General features: G+C 44.9%; 1 protein-coding gene across 1 annotated transcript in view; it reads right to left on the bottom strand.

The window, feature by feature from the left end:
- Positions 1 to 15,440: 15,440 nt before the first annotated feature.
- Positions 15,441 to 27,498, bottom strand: part of HSPA9 (heat shock protein family A (Hsp70) member 9) — a 77,797-nt gene continuing 65,739 nt past the window's right edge. The window contains exons 13-17 of the mRNA XM_088451294.1: positions 21,731 to 21,848; positions 21,437 to 21,531; positions 19,525 to 19,617; positions 18,484 to 18,624; positions 15,441 to 15,795 (exon numbers count right to left, since the gene is read on the bottom strand). Of these exons, the coding sequence (XP_088307420.1) occupies positions 15,724 to 15,795; positions 18,484 to 18,624; positions 19,525 to 19,617; positions 21,437 to 21,531; positions 21,731 to 21,848 (519 nt within the window). The 3' untranslated portion in view covers positions 15,441 to 15,723. The remainder of the gene's footprint in view (positions 15,796 to 18,483; positions 18,625 to 19,524; positions 19,618 to 21,436; positions 21,532 to 21,730; positions 21,849 to 27,498) is intronic.

Genomic DNA, 27,498 nt, shown 5'->3' with positions numbered 1-27,498 from the left:
TCCAAAGGGAACTGGTACGGTCCACATAAATCCTGAGGGCACGTACCAAATCCACTGCAGACTCACCTGCCAAGAGGTCTGGGGAATTAAAGGCCGGCACAATAATTTCCTCATTAATGTGGAAACTAGAGACCACCTTAGGAAGGAAACCAGGGCTAGTCCGAAGCACCACCCTGTCTTGGTGAAAAACCAGAAATGGGGAATGACAAGAAAGAGCCCCCAAATCAGACAGACATTCTTCTAGCAGAAGCAGTAGCCAAAAGAAAAACTGTCTTAGCAGTGAGCCATTTGAGATCCACTGAGTCCAGGGGTTCAAATGGAGGGCCCCCTAAGGACAACAGCCAAATCCCAAGGCACCACAGGAGGGACAAAGGGAGGCTGAATGCGAAGGACCCCCTGAAGAAAAGTGCGGATATCTTAAAGAAGTGCAATCCTTCGCTGGAACCACACTAAAAAGTGCAAAAACATGCACCTTCAGTGAAGTAAGGCAGAGACCAAAGTCCAAACCTGCCTGCAAGAAAGCAAAAATCGGATACCCTAAACACTTGGGGGGGTCATAACCTCTGGGACAACACCATTCAAAGTAGGTATGCCACACCCTGTGGTAAATCCTGGCAGAGGCAGGTTTCTGTGTTCTGAGCATAGTGTTAACCACAGAGCCGGAAAAATCTTTGGACCTTAGGAGGAATGTCTCAAGAGCCATGCCATCAAAACGACAACCCAGATCAGGGTAAAGGCAAAGACCTTGAGACAACAGGTCCGGACGTTGAAGCAAAAGCCACAGAGTGTCGATGGAGAGACTCTCAAGATCAGAGGACCAGTGACGTCTGGGCCACACTGGAGCCGCCAGCAGGACAGTGCCTCCTTTTTTTGAACTTCCGAAGTACTCGAGGAAGAAGGGAGTTTGGAGGAAACAGGTACGCAAACTGGAAGGTCCACTTGACTGACAGAGTCTACAAGGAGAGCCTCGATGTCTCTTGTTCTGGACCAATACCCTGGCAGATTGTGCCGGGAGGCCATGAGGTCCATCTCCAGAAGGCCCCACTTGTTCACCAGGAGCTGAAACACTTCCTAGGGAAGAGACCATTCCCCTAAATGCACATAGTGACGGCTGAGGAAATCCGCTTCCCAGTTGAGCACTCCTGGAATGAACAGTGCCGAGATGGCTGGGAGATTGCCCTCCGCCCATGTCAGAATGCGGGATACTTCTGTCATTGCCACCTGACTTAGAGCTCCTCTTTGACGGTTTATGTAAGCCACCATGGTGGCATTGTCTGACTGCACTTGCACGGGTTTTCCGTGAAGTATGAGTCTTGCTTGCTGAAGAGCCCTGAATACTGCCCAAAGTTCCAATATGTTGATTTGAAGAGCAGATTCCTCTGTCTTCCACCGTCCCTGAAACAAGTGGTAACCTGTCACTGCACCCCAACCCCAGAGATGGCGTCCATCGTCCAGAGGACCCAGTCCAGGATCCAAAAGGGGCGACCCTTGTTGAGATGAGTTGCCTGTAGCCACCACGCCAGAGACAAACACACCTCCAGAGAAAGCACCATCGTCTGTGTCTTTATCCGATGGGGTAATCCATGCCATCTGGAGAGGATCAACTTCTGCAGAGACCTGGAATGAAACTGGGCATACTCAACCATGTCAAAAGTTGACACCATGGATCCCAGTAACCTCATCACCGAGTGAATGGCCACTTGGCGACTGTGCAGGCAATGGCGTACCAGTGTCTGCAGCGAGATCTTTCCTGCCATCAGAAAGATCCGCTGCTGGCGAGAAACCAACATTGCCCAGAGATGGAGCATCCTTTGAGGAGTGAGGGAGGATTTCTTCCAGTTTATCAGCCAGCCGTGAATCTGCAACACAAATATAGTCAGTTGTAGATGGCGGTGAAGTACCTCTGGAAACCCGTCTAGCAGTAGAACGTCATCCACATAGGGTAGCAGGCGGACCCCCTGCAGTTTCAAATGGGCCGCCATTACTTTGGTAAACACTTGCGGAGCCGTACAGAGGCCAAACGTTAGGGCCTGAAACTGGAAATGTTGTTGTACCACGGCAAACCTGAGGAAATGCTGGTGAACCGAAGCAATCGGGATATGTAGGTATGCATCATGAATATGCAGACACCATAAAATCTCCAGGTTCCATAGCTTATATAATGGACTTGAGGTTGAGGATAGGACGATACGACCAGTTCGGTTTTTGCACCAGAAATAGGTTGGAATAATAACCTGTCCCCCTTTGGGGTAACGGGACAGGTACTATGGGTCCAGGTACTGCCTGGATAATCGACTGCACAACTTTCTGGATTTCCAAGACCTTGTCCATGGTAAAGAACAGATGGGGAGGTCTTCTGCGGAAGGAGAGGGCGTACCTGTGAGACCACTTCCCTTTAAATGTCTGTGGTGGTCTGACACCAGGTGAACTGAAAAAGTCGGCCTCCCAGCCTGGGGTCCCCCAAGGGGAGGCCCATCCCGTCAGGCTGAGGGCTTATCCTCGGGCTTGGCAGCCGGACTTCTAGTTCTCCAAGCTTGTCTCTTAGGCTTGGCAGCCTTTCTGGTACCTGCAGGAGAACCAGTCCCAACACGTTTCATCCTTCTGGATTTCCTCACACTATATATATATATATATATACACACACACATATATATATACATACATACATACATATATACACACACACACACGTAGACAAAACTGATTTGACACCCTCACGCAAGCCAAATACATGCCATTACACAGACGTTCCAAATTGCCACTAATGTGACGGTTTCGACAAGAATGCCTTGTAGTGGCCCATGCACTTGCAGTTCTATGGAAACAAATGTTTTTATCACCTGTCATGTTTCCAGGGCGACTCTGGACTGGTATACAGAAAATTCAGTAACCCGGATGGACTGGCCAGCTCAGAGTCCAGATCTTGACCTCATTGAGAAACACTGGGACTAATTGGAGCGCCGGCACATTCTAAGCCAACTCGACCATCTTCAGTGTTACAGCTGGTCACTGTACTTGCAGCGGAATGGCAAAGCATACCGCTTGCTGTTGTCCAAGAACTTGTGGACAGGTTTCCAAGAAGGGTGTCTGCAGTAATCACTGCACGTGGTAAACCTACAAAGTACTGACTTCAATAAAATCTCATTGATCTATTTGCTGTCAGTGTCCAATAACTTTTGTCTACATAGTGTGTGTGTATATATATATATATATATATATATATATTATATATACACACACACACATACAGTATCAGTCAAAAGTTTACACACACCTTCATTCAATGGTTTCTGTATATTTAAATTATTTTGAACAAAGTAAATTAATACTGAAGACCTCAAAACTATGAAAGAACACACATGGAATTATGTTGTAAACAAAAAAAAAAAGTGTCAAACAAATCAAAATATATTTTATATTCCTCAAAGTAGTCCCCTTTTGCTTGGATGACAGCTTTGCACACTCTTGGCATTCTCTCAATCAGCTTCTTTAGGTGCTGAGCACTTGTTGGCTGCTTTTCCTTCACTCTGTGGTCCAACTCATCCCAAACCAGCTCAATTGGGTTTAGGTCGGGTGATTGTGGAGGCCAGGTCATCTGACACAGCATTCCATCACTTTCCTTCTTGGTCAAGTAGCCCTTACATAGCCTGGAGGGGTGTTTGGGGTCATTGTCTTGTTGAGAAGCAAATGATGGTCCCAGTAAGCGCAAACCAGATGGGATGGCATGGCGCTGCAGAATGCTGTGGTAGCCATGGTGGTTAAGTGTGCCTTGAATTTTGAATAAAGCACCCCAACACCATCACACCTCCTCTTCCATGCTTCACAGTGGGAACCACACATGCAGAAACCATCCGCTCACCTTCTGTGCGTCTCACAAAGACACAGCGGTTGGAACCAAAAATCTCAAATTTGGACTCATCAGACCAAAGTACAGATCTCCACTGGTCTAATGTCCATTCCTTTTGTTTCTTGGCCCAAACAATTCTCTTCTTCTTGTTGTTCATCCTCAGTAGTGGCTTCTTCGCAGCAATATGACCATGGAGGCCTGATTCACGCAGTCTCTCTGAACAGTTGATGTTGAGATTTGTCTGCTACTTGAACTCTGTGAAGACTTTATGTGGTCTCTAATCTGAGGTGCTATTAAGTAGCGGTTTCTGAGGCTGGAAACTCTAATGAACTTATCCTCTGCAGCAGAGGTAACTCTTGGTCTTCCTTTCCTGGGGCGGTCCTCATGAGAGTCAGTTTCATCATAGCGTTTGATGGTTTTTGCAACTGCACTTGAGGATACATTCAAAGTTCTTGAAATTTTCCGTATCGACTGACCTTCATGTCTTAAAAGTAATGGACTGTCGTTTCTCTTTACTGAGTTGAGTGGTTGGGTGCCATAATATGGATTACAACAGTAGTCAAATAGTGGTGTCAACTATCTACTAACCCCACCTCTGCATAACACAACTGATGATCTCAAACACATTAAGAAGGTAAGTAATTCCACAGATTGACTCTTGACAAGGCACACCTGTTAATTCAAAACCATTCCAGGAGACTACCTCATGAAGCTGATTGAGAGAATGCCAAGAGTGTGCAAAGCTATCATCCAAGCAAAAGGGGGCTACTTTGAGGAATCTAAAATATAAAACATATTTTGATTTGTTTAACACTTTTTGTTTACAACATAATTCCATAGGTGTTCTTTCATAGTTTTGATGTCTTCAGTATTAAATTTAATTTATATGTTGAAATTAATTTAAATAAACAAAAATTATTGAATGAGAAGGTGTGTCCAAGCTTTTGACTGGTACTGATATATATATATATATATAAAAAAAATTTTTTTTCTCTTCAAATCTACCCAGTTAATTGCAATTGAAAAATGTAGATGCAAAATGAACAAATATCACCGTGCAGAAGTAGCCAGGATATTAGAAATATGATAGAACCATCTCTAATGTATAAGGCAATCCATCTGTGGAAGATGATAGATGAAAATGATCAACTTGTCATTATGCAACCCACTTTTAGTGTTCAGTGCTCAGAATAAGGTTAAAATTTCCCATATTACAGTTATGTTCAAGGCAGCTATTGCTTATTACCCATTAGTGCAGCTATGGTCATGATGAGGTTTGAGGTCAGACATGATAGAAGTAATATAACTGTTATTGATAATGACTAGACTAGTAGTTTGGACCCATCAATCGCGGGTTCTAGCTGTTGTGCATGTTTTTTTTTTTACCCCATCATATGGCAGAAATAAGGTAGCACCACATATGTAAAGCATATACATAGCAGGTGGTACACAGCAGATTAGGACATCCCTAGAATACCTGCACCTGCAGCAGTAACATCAACCAGCTTGGTGTTACGGAGCCCAACCTGATGCAGACATTCCCTTCCAAAGTCAAATGAACAGATACCGTGCCCTGCAACCTCCACAGTAACATCATCCTGCTTAGAGTCATTTGGTGCTGAAATTTTGCGACATTTCGGTTCTCTCGTTAGTCGCAGCCGGGACTCGAGATCTTCCAGATTGTTTATTTCTTGGGGCTTGCGACAGAGGAGGATTTACGATGGGTGATGGGTGCTCAGTTCCAGACCTTACTGCAGCACTGGAGTAGGGCAGTGAGGCTATGGAAGCAACCAGTGAGGTGGGATTAAAGGGTACACTTAACAGCACAGAATTTTAAATTATCCATGCAGATGGTATAAATTAATTAGGTACTTATTAAATCAAACCTGTACTGTAGACTACCTTGAGCATTGAGTTTGAGAGCCACTGAACTACAGAATACTTGGTGTACATTCTTCTTCTCATCACTGATAGTATGGATAATTGCCATTTAGTAGTTTTGAAACCTAACAAATCCGACATCAACTGCATGACATGTATTGAAAACAATGTAGATTTTTTTTTCACATTAACGGGGGTATTCAATTAGGTGCAAAAAGTCTTTCTGCTGAAAAGTTTTGCTGGTAACGTCATTTCACCAGGACGAAAACTATTCCCCATAATCAATAACAGACTTTTCGCCGGTGCGGAAAGTCAATGCATTGCAATAGGCAAAAAAAGATTTGCCTATGAAAGCTGTCAGAAAAAAAAGTGCAGAATTGGGGTTTTGGGGTGCAAACTTACGGGAACCACCTTGCACCCTTGGGACAGGCCCCCAAAAAGGTAAACGGTCAACACAAAAGTCCAAAAAAAAAAAACCTTAACTCCCCAAAAAAGGACTTTATTTTGGGGGTAAAAAAAAGAACCAACATAGTTGGGGGACAAACCTTAAAAACTAGAGAAAGAGACTCAAGGAAGGTCCCCAAGAATGCCCCAGGTGTTTTTAAGATTGCAGGTGTTTGCGGCAGATTTTATTCATTTTTTAAAACTTCACTTTAGCAACTTTAAAATATGCTAGCATTTTCGTATACCCCAAATTTGCTGGGACTAGTTATTGTCTCAAGAAAAAACTGCCTAAATGCTATTCTTCACCACTTCTGCAAAGATGCTAATTAGCAGTTATTGAGAGCATTTAAGTACCCCAAATACCTTCAGCAGGCCTATTCGGGGGTATCTAGAGTGATCCCCAATGTCAGTGCATATTTTGGGGGTTGTCAGGATTAATTTCGCCAAATCTGACAGGACTTTTCCCTGATTTTGAATTCGCCGGGTTCCATTTTCGCCGATTTGGTATTGAATACGGGGATAAGTGCGATACTTTTCCACAAGGAAAACCAGTGATGTCAGCGAAAAGTCTGGCATGTGAAAAGTACGGGTCTTTTTCGCTTCCAATTGAATATGCCCCCAAAAGTACAGAAACCACCGAATCTACTAAGCAGTATATTTTGAAATCACTGCAACAATGTTGGAAAAAAAATATGAGTTGACTGTGAAAAGGCATGGTTGTGTAAAGAGTTGCATTGATCCCTAGGGCTTAGGCATAATTATAGTGTAACAATATTTTTAATTTACTGGTGCACTACAGGTCCAAGCAAGCCCTGTTATGCCCAATTTTATAGGCTGACTGCACATGATGGTATTTAGAGATCTTTTAAAAAAACAACAATGAAACACACAGAATGTGAAAGTAATTTATTAAATAAAAACACCCCTTGCTTCATTTCCTTTTAGATCCTTAAGGACTTTACCTTTGGTCTATGTAGACATGCATGTACTTTAATTATATAAAAAAAACCTAAACAGATGCAAATTATAGTATTGCTGGACATTGCCATAGCAATTAATAGGAACTCTAATTGGTTAGTGTGGGATCAGAATTCCCATTAATTGCTATGGCAACAGACTATCATTTGCTACGAGGTCAATCACACTCAATTGACTTTTATGTTTGTTCCAAAAGAGGTTTCCTACAAAGACGAAAGATGAAACGAGTCTTCGTGCCAACAGCATGGGGCAGTTTTATTATAAGGGCAGTGGTTCGTGAGGGGAGGGTCCCCAACTATTTTTGCGGGCCCAATCCCCTTAGGGCAGAGGTTCTCAAACTCTGTCCTCAGAACCCCACACAGTTCACGTTTTCCAGGTCTCCCAGCAGGTGCACAGGTGTACTCATTACTCACTGACCCCTTTTAAAAGTTCCACTGGTGGAGATAATTATTTCACTTGTGATTCTAAGAGGAGCCCTGGAAAACATGCACTGTTTGGGGTTCTGAGTACAGAGTTTGAGAACCTGTGTCTTAAGAGTATACAGATCTGTGTTACCCAGCCTTGTTGCCATTGTGGGTTCCTCATGCTATACCACATGGTTGGCAAAGACTATTGTTGATTTGTGGAAGTTTACGGGGGGCCCCACACTATAACCCAATTTTCCCATTAACCACACAATTATCTATCCGCACTGATCAAGATGTAAAAACAGATAGGGGAATAGACCGCGGGTTCAAGTTATATGGTGTATATATAGTTATTTTAAGCATGTCCATAAAAAATAAATCAAATGAAAAAACTAAAACTTAGTTAATCTGGTCTATAGACTAAATTGCAGCTCTGAAAATGGTCTCTGCACGTTGCATGATGATGAGAGAGGCGCGCGCTAGGGTGGTAGATCTCCTGACAGTTTAGTGCATCATCATCTAGTAACTAAACTACTAGTCTACCATAGTGTTTTGTCAAATTTGCATTTGAGAGTTATAAATTTACTGAGAATCACCCATTTGCAAAACAAGAGATATGGTAAGAACTTACCTTTGTTATCTCTGTTTCTACGAAGTCCATAGGGTCCACAGGGTTGACCTTGGGGTATAGGTTGGGAACCAAATCCGGGCACCACGCAGTTAAAGCTTTTAGCTCCCAGGATGCACTTGGGTCCACTCTCCCTATAACCCCGCCCCCCAGCCAGAGGCACCTCAGATTGTAAGTAGCCAAAGGCCGGAGGAGGAGAGAAAAAGAGAGAGAAAACTGGAACACTCTAGAACCATACTCACAGAAAAGGAGACGGGAAGCCGGTGACCAGTAACACAGCCCATATGAAGCCAGGTGCGTCAGGGCGGGCGCCCTGTGGACCCTATGGACTTCGTAGAAACAGAGATAACAAAGGTAAGTTCTTACCATATCTCTTGTTTTCTACTTCAGGGTCCATAGGGGGTCCACAGGGTTGACCTTGGGGATGTCCCAAAGCAGTTCAACCAAGGGTGGGGACGCTCCTGTGCTGAGAGGAGAATCCATCGCCAAAAAGGAAGCATCCTGAGAGGCAAAGGAAACCAATGCCTAGAACCTTAAAAAGGTATGGACAGAAGACCACGTGGACACCTAGTAAGGCAAAACAGCCGAGGCGCCACGACGAGCCGCCCACGAGGGTTACACGGCCCGAGAAAAAAACAAGCCTCAACGACAGAAATGCCCACCCATGGGTAGGCCCCTGAGGAAGACATACGAGGCCATCCAGTCAACATTTCATTATAGGCCGGCCATCGTTTCCTGTTAAAACCAGAAACCGCAGACCACCAATAAGGAGTCCGCTTACCATAAGGAACTTGAACGGATCACATAAAGCCAAAGAGGCCGGACCACAGTCCATGAGGCCACAACAGCCGAGAGGACTGGGAACTGAATGGCCATACCATAAGTTCCAGAATAATATGGAACCTAAAAACCACTTTAAGAAGAAACACAGGGCGAGAGCAACTCACACCCTGACATGATGCCCTCCAGAAGAGGGAACCACATGAGAACGCTCCCCATTCAGACACTCTCCTGGTTGATTTAAACACCCTGAGAGAGAGAGAGAGCTTAAACAATAGACCCTGTAATGGCTATCACAACCAGCGGTTCCATTGACTGTCCCCGGAGGAAACAAAGAACCACTACTAACTCCCCAGGAGTCCCTAGGGAGGACAAGTGGAGACATAATCCAGAAAAAACTCCAAAGGATGAACTGGATACCAGAGCGGAGCAATTCCATATCTTAACCATACCGACAGTGTAGAGATCCGCACTGTCAGGAAGGCCAGGCCAAGGGTGAAACCCAAGCCAGCTGGAAGGAATGCCAGAATATCTGGAAATCCTGGACACCGGAGGATCGTATCGACAGGTACGATACCATAAGAATTATGTATGCCACAGTCCGTGGCAGATCCCAGCAAAGTCTGGCCTATCTGCTCTAAACATCTCAATGAAGACAGAGCCAGGGAAGCCCGAGGACCCCAGTAGGGGCGCAGTTAAAGACAAGCGATCCAGATCCCGGGAAAAACAAGGACCCTGAGACAACAGGTCCAGATAGTGAAGCAGTAGGAACGGAGCATCGAGGAGGAGACTCCGAAAATCTTAGTACCAGTGATGTCTGGGACGACCTGGAGCCCCCAGAAGGAAAGCCCCTCCGTCTCGAATTAAACTTCCGAAGACCTCGAGGAAGAAGGGAGACCGGAGGACACAGGTACACAAAGTGGAAGGACCACTTCACTGACAAAGAGTCACTGAAGGTAGCTTCAGTACTCCTAGAGCTGGACTGTAACACCGGTAATGTGTGATCGAGTCAGAAGGCCATGGGGATCAATCCCCTCAGGGAGGCCCCCTCTGCTCACCAGGAGTTGAAACCTCTCTTGGAGAAGAGACTAGTCCCCGGGATGCACGCCGTGACGGCTGAGGAAGCCCGCTTCCCAATGGAGAGCTCCGGGAATAAACACCGCAGAGTTGGCCAGGAGAAGACCCTTGGACTATGTCAGCATGGGTGACATTCCTAACATTGCCACCCAACTACCAGTGTTGCCTAGATGGAAGCCACTGTTGTGACACTGTCGGACTGAACCTATTCAGGTTTACCGTGACAAATGGGTTAGGCCAGAGTGAAAGTCCAAGACAGCTTAAAGTATCAACAAGGTAAGTGGCAGGGCAGAAGCGACAGACGTCCAACTGCCCCGAAATGAATGCGGACCAGACACTGTCTTTAGCAAAGAACACCCTGGACGAGATGGCCATAGCCACCCGGACAGAGACCAACTCGCCTCCGTAGAAAGTATCATCGTTCGAACAGCGATCCGATGGAAAAAACTCGATCCATCTGGAGGGGAGTCAATTATGGCAAGGCCTGGAATGGAACTGAGCACATTCCACCCTACCAAAAGGTAGACACTCTGGTAGACCGCGCATCACAAAGAGTAATGACATATGTCGACTGCGTAGATATCCGCACACTCGAAGTTGAAGAGTGGAGATCTTGTCTTACGCCAGAAAAATTCTCAGATTCTGAGAATCCAGCAGTGCTCCCAGATGAAGAAAACCCTGTGAGGGATGCAGGGAGGACTTTTCTGTGACGAGAAGAAGCCCCGGTTATCCTGACCTGGCGGTAAAGTACCTTGGTGATCCTGCTAAAAGTAGGAGACCGTCCAGAGAAAGGAGCATTCGGATACACTGAACAGGTGAACTGTCAGAAAATCCATAAAGCTGGTAAACCCCGGTGGAGTTGAGGACAGCCCCAAAAGGCAGAGCCCGAAACTTACCAGTGTTGCTGTGGCACAGCAAACCTGAACCCATGCTGATGAGAGGGCTCTGTATGTACCCGTAGGTACGTATCCTGAATACTCGGATATACCATAAAATCCCCAGGTTCCAAACATCGGATGATGGAGCATGGACGATTCCACCTGAGTCAAGGCACCGTTGGAATCTGATTCAGGGATTTGAGACAGAGTATAGGCAAAGGAGGACCAGTCGGTCACCGCCCCAAAAAGAAAGTAGAACAACCAGTCCCTCACTGAGATAGTGAGGTTGGCCGAAATAGCTCTGCTTACCACAAAGACTGTATAGCTTTCTGGGATTGTAAGGCCCTGATCAGTTCTGAAGAAGGGCCCGTGTAACAATGCCTGTGAGGAGGCTGCATGAGCAATGAGAGGCCGTTGAGAATCAGTACCTCACTCTGGAAATTCCCCAGATGTAGACCTGTCCCGTCAGGCTGAGGGTATATCCTCAGGTGTAGAAACAGGGTCGTCCGGAAGTCCAGGACTGCTCGGTACTGGATATGGTGGCCCCCGTGGAGGCCGACAGCCTAGGAAAAAACAGGCCTTTAGGCTGACCCTGAGGACAAAAAGACTTAACAGAGTTAGTCCGAATGTAGTGGGAGTAGCTAAAGACGGTATCTCCCCATTAGTGATACTGCCAATGATGCAACGATCTTGTCAAGGTCAGGACCAAACAAGAACTTCCCCCTGGAAGGAGTGTGCACCTCTGCTTTCCCATAACGCAACCATAGGGTACTGCGGCGGATACAGACGCCGCCGAAACCCTGAAAGTTAGAAGACCGGCATCCCATGAGGTAATCCCACATATGACCACTGCATATTTTGTGAGCGGCAAAAAGATATTTGAACCTCAGACGTGTTGGAGGGGAAAAACGTCACAAAAGCATCACCATGCGATGGCCATGGTAGGACGGGCAACAGGCCCTGAAAACGAGTACATTGATTTCAGGCAAAGTTACCACCTACGGATCCGTAAAATTCGTCCAGGCCGGGATGGGAGGCGTATTAATGCCTGTAACCCGATGATTAACATACAAATCCATCCCAGAAGGGGATTTCCATTACTTGTGAGGACCCTCAGGGAATGGGAAACAGGAGGCCTTTGTGACTCCTCGTATCTGGGGACAGCCAGACTCCCGCTATGAGATCCACCCGCTGGGCAGAAAACGGGAGATGTATGATACAGGTGCAGGATCGACATTCTCTATATCCAGAATGAGCCTGGCTACCAGCCCCAAAGCAGGGATAATAATACTTGAGATCGGCTCCCCCCCATGTGAGAGGGAAAGAGCCGAATATACCATCCAGTTCACGGCAGAGCCACTGGTCAGTAACCACAGGGCGTATATCACGCCAATTAGTATTTCGTATAAAACGACATCCACCAGGGTGGCCGTTGTGGTAATCCCTGCAAGGGGAATGACAGACCGATGTGGTATCGGAGGTAATTCATGTACTGTGAAAAACCCCGGCAGGGAGCGATAGTCTGTGACACAGGGGTAAATTGCAAGAAATTGCGAGATACCCCGAGTTCAAAAGGGCAGTATGGTGAAGTAACTCCAAGCGAGTGACGACAATGGGGCCCGCCCGGCGATCCTCAAAGGAGAGGATCCTGAGAAACAACGCCCTTTAAGGGGGTCGTGCAAGGGGCCCGGCACCAGATGGTGCCGCATACGTAAACCTTTCTGAGTTAAAATCCTCCGCACTAATTCCTGCAGGCTATGACTTGCAGGATAGCAATAATGGGTGCAGTATCGTGTGCAATCTCCTGGTCAGATATATCTGACTATCTTGACGGAAATATTAAGCAGCGCCATACCGGTCCTGACTGACGCTAAGATTAGCTGCAGGAACCCATTATCAGCGTACGCAACTCACAGTTCCATCTAAAATATGGCAACGTGCAGCACGCAACAGTATGTGACAAACCTCACAGATATTAACAAATATATATATGTGAGGTCTCAGAACCACCCCAGGTACACCTGTATTAGGGCAGATAAAGAAAAGGGATAGATATACACTGACAGGTGAGAGAAAAAGCAGACAGTCAGCACTAGCATAAGTCACATACAATGCAGAAAAATATATATACATACATAAGCATGACATATAATATACTGCACAATGTCGCTACATTCAACTGCCCAGATTCAGTGTCTGGGAAGGCTATAGCGCTGTGTACACTCACCCAAATGGCCAGGTACGCAGGGGGACTGGGCTCACTGACATCCTAGGAGTTCTGCAGCACCACAGAGAGAAAATGGCCGCTGGAGACCTCAGAAGAAGCGTGGCCCGCGGAGGAAGCAGCTCAGCGACGCCAGACTGTATTATTGAAAGGCGCGCTGAGCTGAGGGGAGGAGCCGCTAGACAGGGAAGGCTTCCTCCCCTGGCTAGCAATTAACCCCCCGGGATGCCGGCTCCCGCTGCAGCTATAATCCCTGGTGGGCTGTGGACACGCGGGGTATGCCTCCATGGAGGGGGAGCCCGCCGCCACCGCTAGCGCCTCCGGTCTGTCCCCAGAGACCGGAGGCATAAGGCTGCATGTACACGCGGGTCACCGCAAGCGGTGACCACGCGACTTACCTGTCCCCGTCGATCCGGCAGCAGCCCAGGGATTCCTCCAGAGCCCGGCTAGTACAGACTCTGGGGTCCCGCTGCGATCCCCAGATCTGTACTGGCGTCGCAGCGCCGGCGGGGTGTAGGGGCGGCAGCTCAGACGTCCATTGGACAGTCTGATGCTGCCGCTCTGAAGAGTAGTAAAAAAATAATAAAATAAAACTCTTTTAAGCTTAGGGGCTGCTAAGCAGCCCCCCTGCAGTAACGGTGACCCGACTCCGGCCGGGCACCAACTTAAACTGAGGTGCCTCTGGCTGGGGGGCGGGGTTATAGGGAGAGTGGACCCAAGTGCATCCTGGGAGCTAAAAGCTTTAACTGCGTGGTGCCCGGATTTGGTTCCCAACCTATACCCCAAGGTCAACCCTGTGGACCCCCTATGGACCCTGAAGTAGAAATGACATTATCCTTTGTGCCTTCATAACTAGTTTAGCAAACTACATACTAATGGGGATAGATAAAAAAACAAAACTCTTAAGGTGCATACACACGTAACAATTTTTTTGAACGATTTAACTATAACATCGTTATCGTTCAATCGTTGAAAAAAAACGTTCAGTTTCTGAGTTATAATGATGAACGATTATCGTTCATGCGCGTTCCCGTTTGTAGTTCATCCTGATGGACCAACTGAACGATTTTCATTAAGGGAAGTTACAAAAATCATTTGTAGTTCAAAAAAATCGTTCATTACACTTCTGACAGATATCTGACAGTAAATCATTCAAAAAATCGTTGGTAACAAAATCGTTGTGTTTGCAGCTTAAACCATGGAAAATAACTAACTGTACATGACATACCGGAGAGACAGCAGAAGTGTGAATAGTAAAACCCACCAATGATATTAAAAAATTACAGTAAATAATAATCAATAAGAAGTTACTTATATAGCATCAGCATATTCCGTGTGCTTTACAATTACTTCAGAAAAACTACTATTTAATTTGCAATATCTGTAAATGGGTTTCAGACAATCCTAATGTGTACAACTTTAATGAGCATTCTAATATTCTATGGTACCAGGAAACCAGCCAAGATTAATGAAAACGAATATGCAGACGTATAAGCTCCAAGCACGCTTCGCTCACCCCAGTAACAAAATATCAGTAACAGGTAAAAACACTTACTGAGGGGTATTCGCTTTAGTCCATTTCTCAGGCACCTCATGACCACCAATAGTACAGATTTCACCACATAAAGGTGTGAAGGAAAATTCTGCGATGTTGCTTTACCTCAATCGCAAGTGAAATGTAAGGTTGCACATCAGATTTGATTTAAACAAACATCCCCCACAGACATTTGCAAATTAGAACCAAAGTTCTGCTTCACTATGAAAGTAGATCAAATAGACTTCTGTGTACTGTGCATGTTTTTATCTCTTCATAGTGAGGAGGAAAAAAAGATACAAAAAAACCTGGAACATCCTAAATGTCTGTATAGTCAACAAAAGCAGTCAGTAAACTACATTTCTTCTCATGCATTGTTTAAAGTAGGATATGTAAAGAACATAGACTATGCCATTAAAAGAAAAACTCTAATATGTAAGAACTCAGACAGATTCAAATACTTGTAGAACCATAAAAAACAAGTTTTCCTTTAAGTTTAGTCACATTACAAAGCAGATATTGAATATTTTTAAAATTGTAACAGAATATATTTTCCTTTAGAATCAACACACTAGTCACTTCCGTAAGAGAGAACAGAACCCTTTAGACCTCTGATATATTGTTTAGCTCTAATAATTTATTTTAATGGTAAGTAGATTCTTTCAGCTTTTCACTTTATAGTGCCTCAAATATGAGGCATTAGTATGAAATGTACAACAGACTCTCAGATCATAATAAGTCTAAAAAAGGATAAAAGGTGACCGATGGGAAGAAATTATAAATTTAATAAAAAACAAAACAAAACAAAAAAAAAACACTCCTAAAAAGGTTACACAGTCCATGGGGTTTTTGAAAGTTAAAGTGACAAAACAGGGAAGAAAACAAATAAGGAAGGATACTGGAGACATAAGGAAATCAGTATAGTAAAGAAATTATATAAAGTACTGCCAAAACACAGTAGAACATTGGATTGAACATTCCTGCTCAGGACGTCCATGTGTTGCTTTGCGCCCAAGCCTCTATTCAACATTTTAATTCTCTTAATTTACTGCTTGTCTCCTCCCTTCTGCTCCTCTTTTTGCTCTCCTGTTCCAGCGTTATCTCTTTCTGATGCCATCTGAAAAGATAAAAGTCACAAAAATAAAATCAAATGTAATTGGTGTAACTACAAGAAATTATATTTGTTCCACATTCACCTTATCTAAATATCCAAACAAAACTCTATTACCCACTGGTAGACACTTCTATATTTAGGGTGATTTAGGATTGGCATAGATTATTAGAGAGGTATGTCAGCTTCTAGATGATACTCTAAGGGGCCAATTCATCAACACTAAAATAAAGTTTTTAAGGACATTTTCCTTAAATAACGTTATTTTGGTATTCATGAACAGACTTAGCACAGGAGATAGCACATATATCTCCTTGCTAAGTTCCCCTGCATTAATTTCCACCTTCCCCATACATTAGTATGGGGATGTGGAAATTGTGGTATTCATCAAATTCCGAAAAATTATGAATTTTCGGAATTTGATGCAGTTACTATTCGCCACTGTGAGGTGGCGAATAGCAGAATCGACTTACCTGTATCCGCGTGTGCAGGTCCCCCGTCGAGTCCCTCCGGCGCTCTGCTCCGTCCTCAGGCTCCGGAGGCTGGTCGGACATGTGTGCTCCCCAGCAGAGCACAAGAAAGTTTAGAAAAAAAAAACAAATTTTTTTTTTTTTTTTTTCTAATCTGTCATGTGGTCTGCTGGGAAACCACATGACAGACCAGCAGGACGAAGCCGGAGGCTGCTGCGCGGACAGGTAAGTGGGGGGGGGGGGGGGGGGGAAGGTGAGCGGAGGGGGGTGGGGGGGTACGAAACTTAATGCATCTGTAGGCAGTGCTGCGCATGCGCTGGTTTTACAGATGTAACAGCGCATGCGCAGCACTGTTTCCAGGTGCGATAAGGTAGTGTAGGCAGGGAAAAGTATCTATTTCCCGAAAAGCTGTCATCGCAAAAAATGACAGCTTTTCGGAATAGATGCTTATGGAGAGGTGGAATGATGAATTCCACCTATAATTAGGTAGAACTCCATGCGAGTTCTAAACCTAATTATCTCTAGAGAATTTTTAGGTTTAATGAATAGGCCCCTAAGTTTCTACTGGAACACTAGCTAAAAGATTCTTAAATAACCTGACCAGTAATACTTAATAACACCATGCAAATGAGATCATGGGAAAAACCGTGCAAATGAAGAAATATTGGACCAATCGCCAAGATGGTTATCCATTGTGGCTTGTGCTGCACAACTATTTCACAATGCTTCCAAAACTCTATCGCCATACACAGGAATATACCCCAGAACAGTGACCTTTTACACTTAAGCCGCGTACACACTAAACAATTTGCAATATTGATTATTGTTTCCCCGGCAGTGATGTTAACATTATTGAGCACACACTAAACGATATAATTCAGTGCCGGCACCCTCCCCCATCACCGAACCTGCACAACCCGACGATATAGTCAGATTGGACAGCAGGTTCGGGCTTTGAACGTTGTTGTCAACGACCAGGGAGAGTGCGCATCGCTGGTTGTTGACGGCATACACACTGGCCGATATAATGACGATAACTATATCGTTGTCATTCATTATAACGGCTAGTGTGTATGCGGTTTAAGTTATCTACTGTAGATCTAGTTGGAGCACAGGTGTATTCATTACTGGCTGACATTTTAAAAGATCCACAGGTGGTGCTACTTCCTTTGTGATACGGAGGAGACCTGTAAAACAGGCACTGTGAGAGGTACCTGAATACTGGAATTGGGAAACACTTCCCAAGAATGTTTACTTTTGGCTGAAGATATGCAGAAAATATAGATGTGTCCTCAAACATATCCTTTTTGCTCCATATGGCACGAAACGCCTGGTGAGACTTAAAACCTCAGCCAGAGAGCAATTACTGTACTTTCATAGTTTTCCTTAAATTTGCAACTTATTTGTATTGTTGAGGCATACAGATTCACTTAGTGTCCTAGGTGCTTAGAATTAGTATTTGTCGGGCCGCGAGGCTTGGAGCAGAGGCCACTTGTAGCAGACCAATGTCTTACCTTATTACCAAGATTAGCAATAGAGACACAAACAAAAGCTTTATAAAATGCCAGTCAGTATTCAGGGCAGTCATGCACTGTACTTGTCGTATTAGTGATGCATATTTTGTGAATAAGCATCTGGCAGGACGCTTGGCACAGCTAAATCGGAAAGTCTGTGGTGCGTCAAACAAGGGAGGTTGGTGCGATTTGGGGATAGTTAACCTATAATTTATGTTCAGCAGACTTTCCAAGTTATTTACCACATGATCTTCTAAAGAGGTTTCATAGGAATGGCAGTCTTTCACTAAAAGCAATGGCTGCAACTACCTTAAATAGTCTGTTATATGGAATATTGGCATACAGTATAATCTAACCTATGTGGGAACTTAAAAATAAAAAAATAAAATACTACATCAGTACTATATCAAGCCTGTGATCGTGCCACATATGTTATCCATCAACAATATGAGCATTATTTGTATCCAATTAATAAAAATATTTTAAACTGACAAATTAATCAGCACTATGAGAACCATGGATCTGCAGAAACCCTCCAAGCTCTGCTTCTCATTTGGAATTAGAAGGTAAAGCCTTGCAAAAGTAGCTTCAGCTGCTGGGCACAGACATAAAATGGAGGACCCCATGTTTTATTGCTCTGCTTTTGTTTACACATCTTCCCAATGCCACTGGGACCAGTATAGCAATGGGAGACTTCCCTCCAATGTTACCTTTTTGTAAGCAATTTCAAACAGCTTTAGTGAAGCTTGTTGAAGAGATGATGCAGCTTGTTTAATGCTCTCTCCAGTTTCTGAGTCTTTTCGAGCCAAAAGCTCCTTCATTTTGCTGATCTCCTCCTTGAGCTTGTTGCACTAAGTTATTCAACGAGAAAATAATTAGAGATTTTGGTCTTCAATGCACTGCTTATGTCTTAACTAAGCCCAAGGGCCAAATGTAATAGGGTGAGTTTAGAAAATGACCGGGTTTAGCAGTAAACTCACACTTTTACATTGGTCGAGTTGTATCTTCAAAATGGTAAAACATCTGGATAAGAGTTTAAATCGTGAGTTTTTGGAGTCTGAAAAACATGTGAGTTTGCATGTTCTCATACTCTTACATTGGCTGTTTAAAAAGTGTGAGGAAGCTCTCATCAATTACATTTGGCCCCAGATCTGAAGTGCTTCTAAAATATTTCTATAAAGCATGTCTGTCAATCTGGAAGTTTACAAAGGTTGTTTCTGAGTATTAAATACACACACAAAAAAATGGCCACAACACACGGTGTGACTTGCAAATGATCAGATGTCGTTTGCGATTTCCCTTGAAATCCTGACAAACAATATTGTGCCTATAAATGGAACGATTGTACAAACGACCAAATGATATAGATGGGTCATAACGATTGCAAATCGTTAACAATATATATCGTTTGCAGCAAACAACCTCAGGATGCAGGTCCAGGAAAATTGACAACAAATCCTCCATCGTCCATCGCATCGTTCCGCGTGCATACATACAAAACGATGTGTGCCAATCGTGAAAGATAAGTCGATATCTTTCTGCAGGTTGGATTGATCAGTGACCACGATCAGCGTCAGCGCACATAGACGTCGTAATCATGCTCACACACGGCACTTTTTACAAAATTGGTCGTTCCCATCGATCGAAAAAGGCCAAATGGTCTATAAAATCGCACAGTGTGTGGGGCCTTAAGTTGATCTAGTTATGACCAGGATGAACCAAACAAACAAATATAAAAAAAAATGTGAAACCTCATCTTCTGGCAGCTGGCTCTTAAATTCTTCCATCTTTGATTCAGTATCATGAATAATTCCTTCTGCATTATTTACAGCTTCAACAAGTTCCTAAAAACAGATAAACAAAAAAAGTTGAGAAGCAAAAAAAAATAAAAAAATTACAATCTAACCTATATATAAAACAATCAAATTGCAGTTAAGGTGCCAACTTTACTAGCACGTCCTTTAAGGGAAATTACAAAAAAGCCAACAACTACGTGCATATTAGGTAGTATACTATATAAATATGGTTTAGCTAAGGCAACTACTGAAACCCTCCCTCTGGCTCTGAAGTGTATATGGGGAAGCAATGTATACAAAGTCTCCATCTGTCTGTTTATTGACCAAGTGAAAAATGGCAAAAAGGGAGGGAGGGGGAGTAGTCAGGGACCCCACAACAGAACTTCAGTATAGCATTGCATGCAAACAATATATACTCTCTGCAGTAACATGTATTTTTCTTGCTTTCTTAGTTTGGATGGGGGTTAGTGTAGGGGGTGTTATCCTGTCCTAACCTGATTAATTGTGCCAGAAGCCCATTTTTTCACAGGAATTGTTCAGACTAATTGCCAATCCCATTGTTATACGGTCTGGTTAAAATTGTATAGCTCCTGCAGTTAAAACCATGTTCTTTATTATTCAACTGCATACAGTCAGTGGTTTAATGTAATTGAATCCGGCCCCAAGTGGTCACTCATGTTGCGAATACTAAACACAAGTTCTCCTCTATTAGTGTATTAAATGGGTACTAAGCAAGAAGGGTCACTGTGCCAGTGCTGTTATAAGTTGCTGTGTGCACAGAAAAACAGCTGTCATTTTTTTCAAGTGCCCCACTCAAAGCAGATACCCTATTAGCCAATATGAGTTCTAGGTTATATATCAGGGACATATCCACTCCATTTTTTTACTTGTTTAGTATCCTTTAATTGACAAAATTTTAAACACTTATTTTTTCTCTCCCATGTGATTGTATACATTTTAAAAGTCTTGTACTCAATCATCATGCCGACATTTTGAATGTTGACTTTTTGTACCACACCCAACCTACACTGGTTATCTTCTGTGCGATACTGAAGACTGAGTGCTCTGCAAAGCACAGATGTAAACAAGAAATGCAATTGGCTGCTGAGTACAGCGAGGAGAGATGCAAGCTCCAATCTATTGGATAGATCCTGGAAATAACCGTATATGTGGGGATACAAATACTAGAAGCATTTATAATGCACACCTTACCTCACTGTGTTAATGTACATAGTACACAACAAGTAGTCAGGTGGTCAATCTCATTTAGTATTTTAGTAAATGAGAAAAATGGCAAATGTCCTAAAAAAAAATTTTGTCCCCCTGGACATTAACCAGCCAGGAGGGATACCGGTTTTGTGTCTGTCTGTTGTGACCATCTCAGGGTAAAGGCAACAGAAGGCCCATCTTGTTTGGGCACAGAAGTATCAGAGTCTTTAAAATATCTTTCAGCGTCAGGTTTTGCATTACATCAATAGTATATAATGAAGAGCCACCTCTTATCTCACCCATCATTACAATTAGCTTAAGGAAAGGCATTGTATGTGTAGATCAGAAGGGGCTTTGCAGGGCTAACAAGCATGCACCAACAGACAACAAAAACAAGGCCTCTGACGCTACCGACAATTACTTATATATAGACCTTTCACCTTTCCTATGGTAAATTCACTCAGTTTACAAAAACACTATTTTGAAATCCAATTAAATATATATAACATGTCCTGCAGTAATTAAATACAATTACTTGATGTTTAGTAGATCCACTTATATTTACATCATGGCCATCTCAGACTGATTGCTGAGCATTCATTACTATACAGACCATTCACCCTCTAGATTCTGTCCCGGTATATGGCTTAGTACTTACCTTTCTTCTTCTATCCTCCTCTGCATACTTTTCAGCATTTTTCACCATATTTTCAATATCATCTTTGCTGAGTCCACCGGAAGACTGTATGACAACTACAAGAAGAAGTGTTCATTGAGACAACACATACAGTGAGAGATTAAATGCATTTATTGAAGTAGGGAAAATAGTTCAGCTAACACAGAATTTGAGGAAAAAAAAAAAAAAAAAAAAAAACTTTTCTTCAAGTGAAAACACAATGGAAATAAACCAGCAATACAGATGTTCTCTGCTACAATGAAAATCTGAACCTACTCTGTTGTTCACGTCCAGTTCCTTTATCTTTTGCAGATACATGTACAATTCCGTTGGCATCTATGTCAAAAGTAACTTCAATTTGAGGCACTCCACGAGGTGCTGGTGGTATTCCAACCTAAAAGGATTCAAATTAGAATGAAGACAATTACTGAAGTTGGTAGCAATTTAAAAGGGTACTACTTTACCATCTGTACTGCTGCTCTCCTGTCTGAAGCTGGGTATACACTGGAGTGACATGTATACGGACGATATGGCGGCCAACATATATCCACAGTACACATCAAAATGATGTAATGAAGGTCGGAACAATCCCTTATTCATTACCTTGCATAGCGCCACAAGATATTTCCTGGTTGGCCGTGCCGGCTGACCGGAAGATATCGCTAACGACAATGGGAGCAAGCGGATTGGCCATACACACTGAACGGCCAATGTGTGTTCCGATTGAGCCGGAAACTACATATCAGGCCAACATCGCTCCAGTGTGTATTCAGCTTAACTGCCACCCTTCAGGTTAAACAAGAGATATGGTAAGAACTTACCTTTGTTATCTCTGTTTCTACGAAGTCCATAGGGTCCACAGGGTTGACCTTGGGGTATAGGTTGGGAACCAAATCCGGGCACCACGCAGTTAAAGCTTTTAGCTCCCAGGATGCACTTGGGTCCACTCTCCCTATAACCCCTCCCCCCAACCAGAGGCACCTCAGTTTGGAAGTAGCCAAAGGCCGGAGGAGGAGAGAAAAAGAGAGAGAAAACTGGAACACTCAAGAACCATTCTCACAGAAAAGGAGACGGGAAACCGGTGACCAGTAACACAGCCCATATGAAGCCAGGTGCGTCAGGGCGGGCGCCCTGTGGACCCTATGAACTTCGTAGAAACAGAGATAACAAAGGTAAGTTCTTACCATATCTCTTGTGTTCTACTTCAGGGTCCATAGGGGGTCCACAGGGTTGACCTTGGGGATGTCCCAAAGCAGTTCAACCAAGGGTGGGGACGCTCCTGTGCTGAGAGGAGAATCCGCCGCCAAAAAGGAAGCATCCTGAGAGGCAAAGGAAACCGATGCCTAGAACCTTAAAAAAAAAAAAAAAAAAAAAGGTGTGGACAGAAGACCACGTGGCCACCTAGCAAGGCAAAACAGCCAAGGCGCCACAGCGAGCCGCCCACAAGGGTTACATGGCCCGAGAAAAAACAAGCATCAACAACAGAAAGGCCTACCCATGTGTAGGCCCCTGAAGAAGACATACGAGGCCATCCAGCCAACATTTGGCCATAGGCCGGCCATCCTTTCCTGTTAAAACCAGAAATCTCAGACCACCAATAAGGAGTCCGATTTCCGTAAGGAACTTGAACGGATCACATAAACCCACAGAGGCCGGACCACAGTCAATGAGGCCACACCAGCCGAGAGGACTGGGGACTGAATGGCCGTACCATAAGTTCCAGAATAATATGGAACCTAAAAATCACTAAGAAGAAACACAGGGCGAGAGCAACTCACACCCTGACATGATGCCCTCCAGAAGAGGGAGCCACATGAGAACGCTCCCAATTCCGACACTCACCTGGTCGATATAAACACCGTGAGAGAAAGAGAGAGCAAAAGCAGTAGACCATGTAATGGCTATCACAACCAGCGGTTCCATTGACTGTCCCCGGAGGGAACGAAGAACCACTACTAACTCCCAAGGAGCCCCTAGGGAGGATAAATGGAAGCATAATCCAGAAAAACACTCCAAAGGATGAACTGGATACCAGAGTGGAGCAATTACACATCTTAACCATACTGACAGTGTAGAGATCCACACTGTCAGGAAGGCCATGCCGAGGGTGAAACCCAAGCCAGCCGGTAGGAATGCCAGAATATCTGGAAATCCTGGACACCGGAGGATCATATCGACAGGTACGATACCATAAGAAATATGTATGCCACAGTCCGTGGCAGATGCCAGCAAAGTCTGGCCTATCTGCTCTAAACATCTCAATGAAGACAGAGCCAGGGAAGCCCTAGGACCACAGTAGGGGCGCAGTCAAAGACAAACGATCCAGGTCTAGGGAAAAACAAGGACCCTGAGACAACAGGTCCAGATAGTGAAGCAGTAGGAACGGAGCATCGTTGAGGAGACTCCGAAAATCTTAGTACCAGTGATGTCTGGGACAAACTGGAGCCCCCAGAAGGAAAGCCCCTCCGTTTCTAATTAAACTTCCGAAGACCTCGAGGAAGAAGGGAGACCGGAAGACACAGGTACACAAAGTGGAAGGATCACTTCACTGACAAAGAGTCACTGAAGGTAGCTTCAGTACTCCTAGAGCTGGACTGTAACACCGGCAATGTGTGATAGAGTCAGAAGGCCATAAGGATCAATCACCTCAGGGAGGCCCCTCTCTGCTCACCAGGAGTTAAAACCTGTCTTGGAGAAGAGACTAGTCCCCGGAATGCACGTCGTGACGGCTGAGGAAGCCCGCTTCCCAATGGAGAGCTCCTGGAATGAACACTGCAGAGTTGGCCAGGAGAAGACCCTTGGACTATGTCAGAATGTATGACATTCCTGTCATTGCCACCCAACTACCAGTGTTGACTAGATGGAAGCCACTGTTGTGACACTGTCGGACTGAACCTATTCAGGTTCACCGTGACATATGGGTTAGGCCAGAGTGAAGGCCCAAGACAGCCTAAAGTTCCAACAAGTTAAGTGGCAGGGCGGAAGCGACAGACGTCCAGCTGCCCCGAAACGAATGCGGACCAGACACTGTCTGTAGCAAAGAATACCCTGGACGAGATGGCCATAGCCACCCGGACAGAGACCGACTCGCCTCCAGAGAGAGCATCATCGTGCGAACAGCGATCCGATGGAAAAAACTCGATCCATCCGGAGAGGAGTCAATTATGGCAAGGCCTGGAATGTAACTGAGCACATTCCACCCTACCAAAAGGTAGACACTCTGGTAGACCGCGCATCACCAAGAGTAATGACATATGTCGACTGCGTAGACATCCGCACACTCCAAGTTGAAGAGCTGAGATCTTGTCTTACGCCAGAAAAGATACTGAGAATCCAGCAGTGCTCCCAGATGAAGAATACCCTGTGAGGGATGCAGGGAGGACTTTTTCTCTGTTGACTACTTATCTGTGCCGAGAAGAAGCCACGGTTAGCCTGACCTAGCGGTAAAGTACCTCGGTGATCCTGCTAAAAGCAGGAGGCCGCCCAGATAAAGGAGCATTCGGATACACTGAACAGGTGAACTGTCAGAAAATCCATAAAGCTTGTAAACCCCGGTGGAGTTGAGGACAGTCCCAACAGGCAGAGCCCGAAACTTGCAAATGTTGCTGTGGCACAGCAAACCTGAACCCATGCTGATGAGAGGGCTCTGTATGTACCCGTAGGTACGTATCCTGAATACTCAGATATACCATAAAATCCCCAGGTTCCAAATGTCGGATGATGGAGCATGAAGGATTCCACCTGAGTCCAGGCACCCTTGGAATCTGACTCAGGGATTTGAGACAGAGTATAGGCAAATGAGGACCAGTCGGTCACTGCCCCAGAAAGAAAGTAGAACAACCAGTCCCTCGCTGAGATAGTGAGGCTGGCCGAAATAGCTCTGCTTACCGCCAAGACTGTATAGCTTTCTGGGAATGTAAGGCCCTGATCGTCTGAAGAAGGGCCCGTGGAACAACGCCTGTGAGGAGGCCGCCTGAGCAATGAGAGGCCGTTGAGAATCAGTACCTCACTCTGGAATTCCCCAGATGTAGACCTGTCCCGTAAGGCTGAAGGTTTATCCTCAGGCGTAGAAGCAGGATCGTCCGTAAGTCCAGGACTGCTCGGTACTGGATATGGTGGCCCCCGTGGAGGAAGACAGCCTAGGAAAAAACAGGCCTTTAGGCTGACCCTGAGGACAAAAAGACTTAACAGAGTTAGTCCGAATGTAGTGGGAGTAGCTAAAGACAGTATCTCTCCATTAGTGATACTGCCAATGATGCAACAATCTTGTCAAGGTCAGGACCAAACAAGATCTTCCCCATGGAAGGAGTCTGCACCTCTGCTTTCCCATAACGTAGCCATAGGGTATTGCGGCGGATACAGTCGCAGCCGAAACCCTGAAAGTTAGAAGACCAGCATCCCATGTAGGTAATCCCACACGACCACTGCATATTTTATGTGAGCGGCAAAAGACATTTGAACCCCAGACGTGTTGGAGGGGAAAAACGTTACAAAAGCATCACCATGCGATGGCCATGGTAGGACGGGCAACAGGCCCTGAAAACGAGTACATTGATTTCAGGCAAAGCTACCACCTACGGATCCGTAAATTCCGTCCAGGCTGGGATGGGAGGCGTATTAATGCCTGTAATCCGACGATGAACATGCAAATCCACCCCAGAAGGAGATTCCATTACTTGGGAGGACCCTCAGGGAATGGGAAACAGGAGGCCTTTGTGACTCCTCGTATCTGGCGACAGCCAGACTCCCGCCATGAGATCCACCCACTGGGCAGAAACGGGAAATGTATGATACAGGTGCAGGATCGACATTCTCTATATCCAGAATGAACCTGGCTACCAGCCCCAAAGCAGGGATAATAATACTTGAAATCGGCTCCCCCCATGTGAGAGGGAAAGAGCCGAATACACCATCCAGTTCACGGCAGAGCCACTGGGAAGTAACCACAGGGCGTATATCACGCCATTTAGTATTTCGTAGAAAACGACATCCACCAGGGTGGCCGTTGTGGTAATCCCTGCAAGGGGAATGACAGACCGATGTGGTATCGGAGGTAATTCATGTACTGTGAAAAACCCCGGCAGGGAGCGATAGTCTGTGACACAGGGGTAAACTGCAAGAAATTGCGAGATACCCAGAGTTGAAAAGGGCAGTATGGTGAAGTAACTCCAAGCGAGTGACGACAATGGGGCCCGCCCGGCGATCCTCAAAGGAGAGGATCATGAGAAATAAACCGCCCATGAAGGGGGTCGTGCAAGGGGCCCGGCACCAGATGGCGCCGCATACATAAACCTTTCTGAGTTAAAATCCTCCGCACTAATTCCTGCAGGCTATGACTTGCAGGATAGCAATAATGGGTGCAGTATCGTGTGCAATCTCCTGGTCAGATATATTTGACTATCTTGACGGAAATATTAAGCAGCGCCATACCGGTCCTGACTAATGCTAAGAGTAGCTGCAGGGACCCATTATCAGCGTATGCAACACACAGTTCCATCTAAAATATGGCAACGTGCAGCACGCAACAGTATGTGACAAACCTCACAAATATTAACAAGTATATATATGTGAGGTCTCAGAACCACCCCAGGTACACCTGTATTAGGGCAGATAAAGAAAAGGGATAGATATACACTGATAGGTGAGAGAAAATATGAGATATGGTAAGAACTTACCCTTGTTATCTCTATTTCTACGAAGTCCATAGGGTTCCACAGGATACCTTGGGGTATAGGTGTGACGTCAGTCGCAGGGCACCAAAGAGTTAAGCTTAAAGCCTCCCAGGATGCACTAGGTCCCCCTCCTATACCCCGCCCCTGGGCCAAGGCACCTCAGTTAGTTACCAAGCCATAGGCCGGAGGAGGAGAAGGAAGAGAGAGAACAAAGATCTGGACACATACAAGAATCACATTCTCACCAGAGGGAGACGGAAAACCGGTGACCAGAGCAAAGCCCATCTGCAGCACAGGTGCGACAGGGCGGGAGTCCTGTGGAACCCTATGGACTTCGTAGAAATAGAGATAACAAGGGTAAGTTCTTACCAT

This window comes from Taudactylus pleione, unplaced genomic scaffold (assembly GCF_031769625.1).
Source record: "Taudactylus pleione unplaced genomic scaffold, aTauple2 ptg000025l, whole genome shotgun sequence".
Classification (NCBI taxonomy): domain Eukaryota; kingdom Metazoa; phylum Chordata; class Amphibia; order Anura; family Myobatrachidae; genus Taudactylus; species Taudactylus pleione.
Note: the sequence above shows the minus strand (reverse complement) of the source record. Positions and strands in the feature narration are given on the sequence as shown.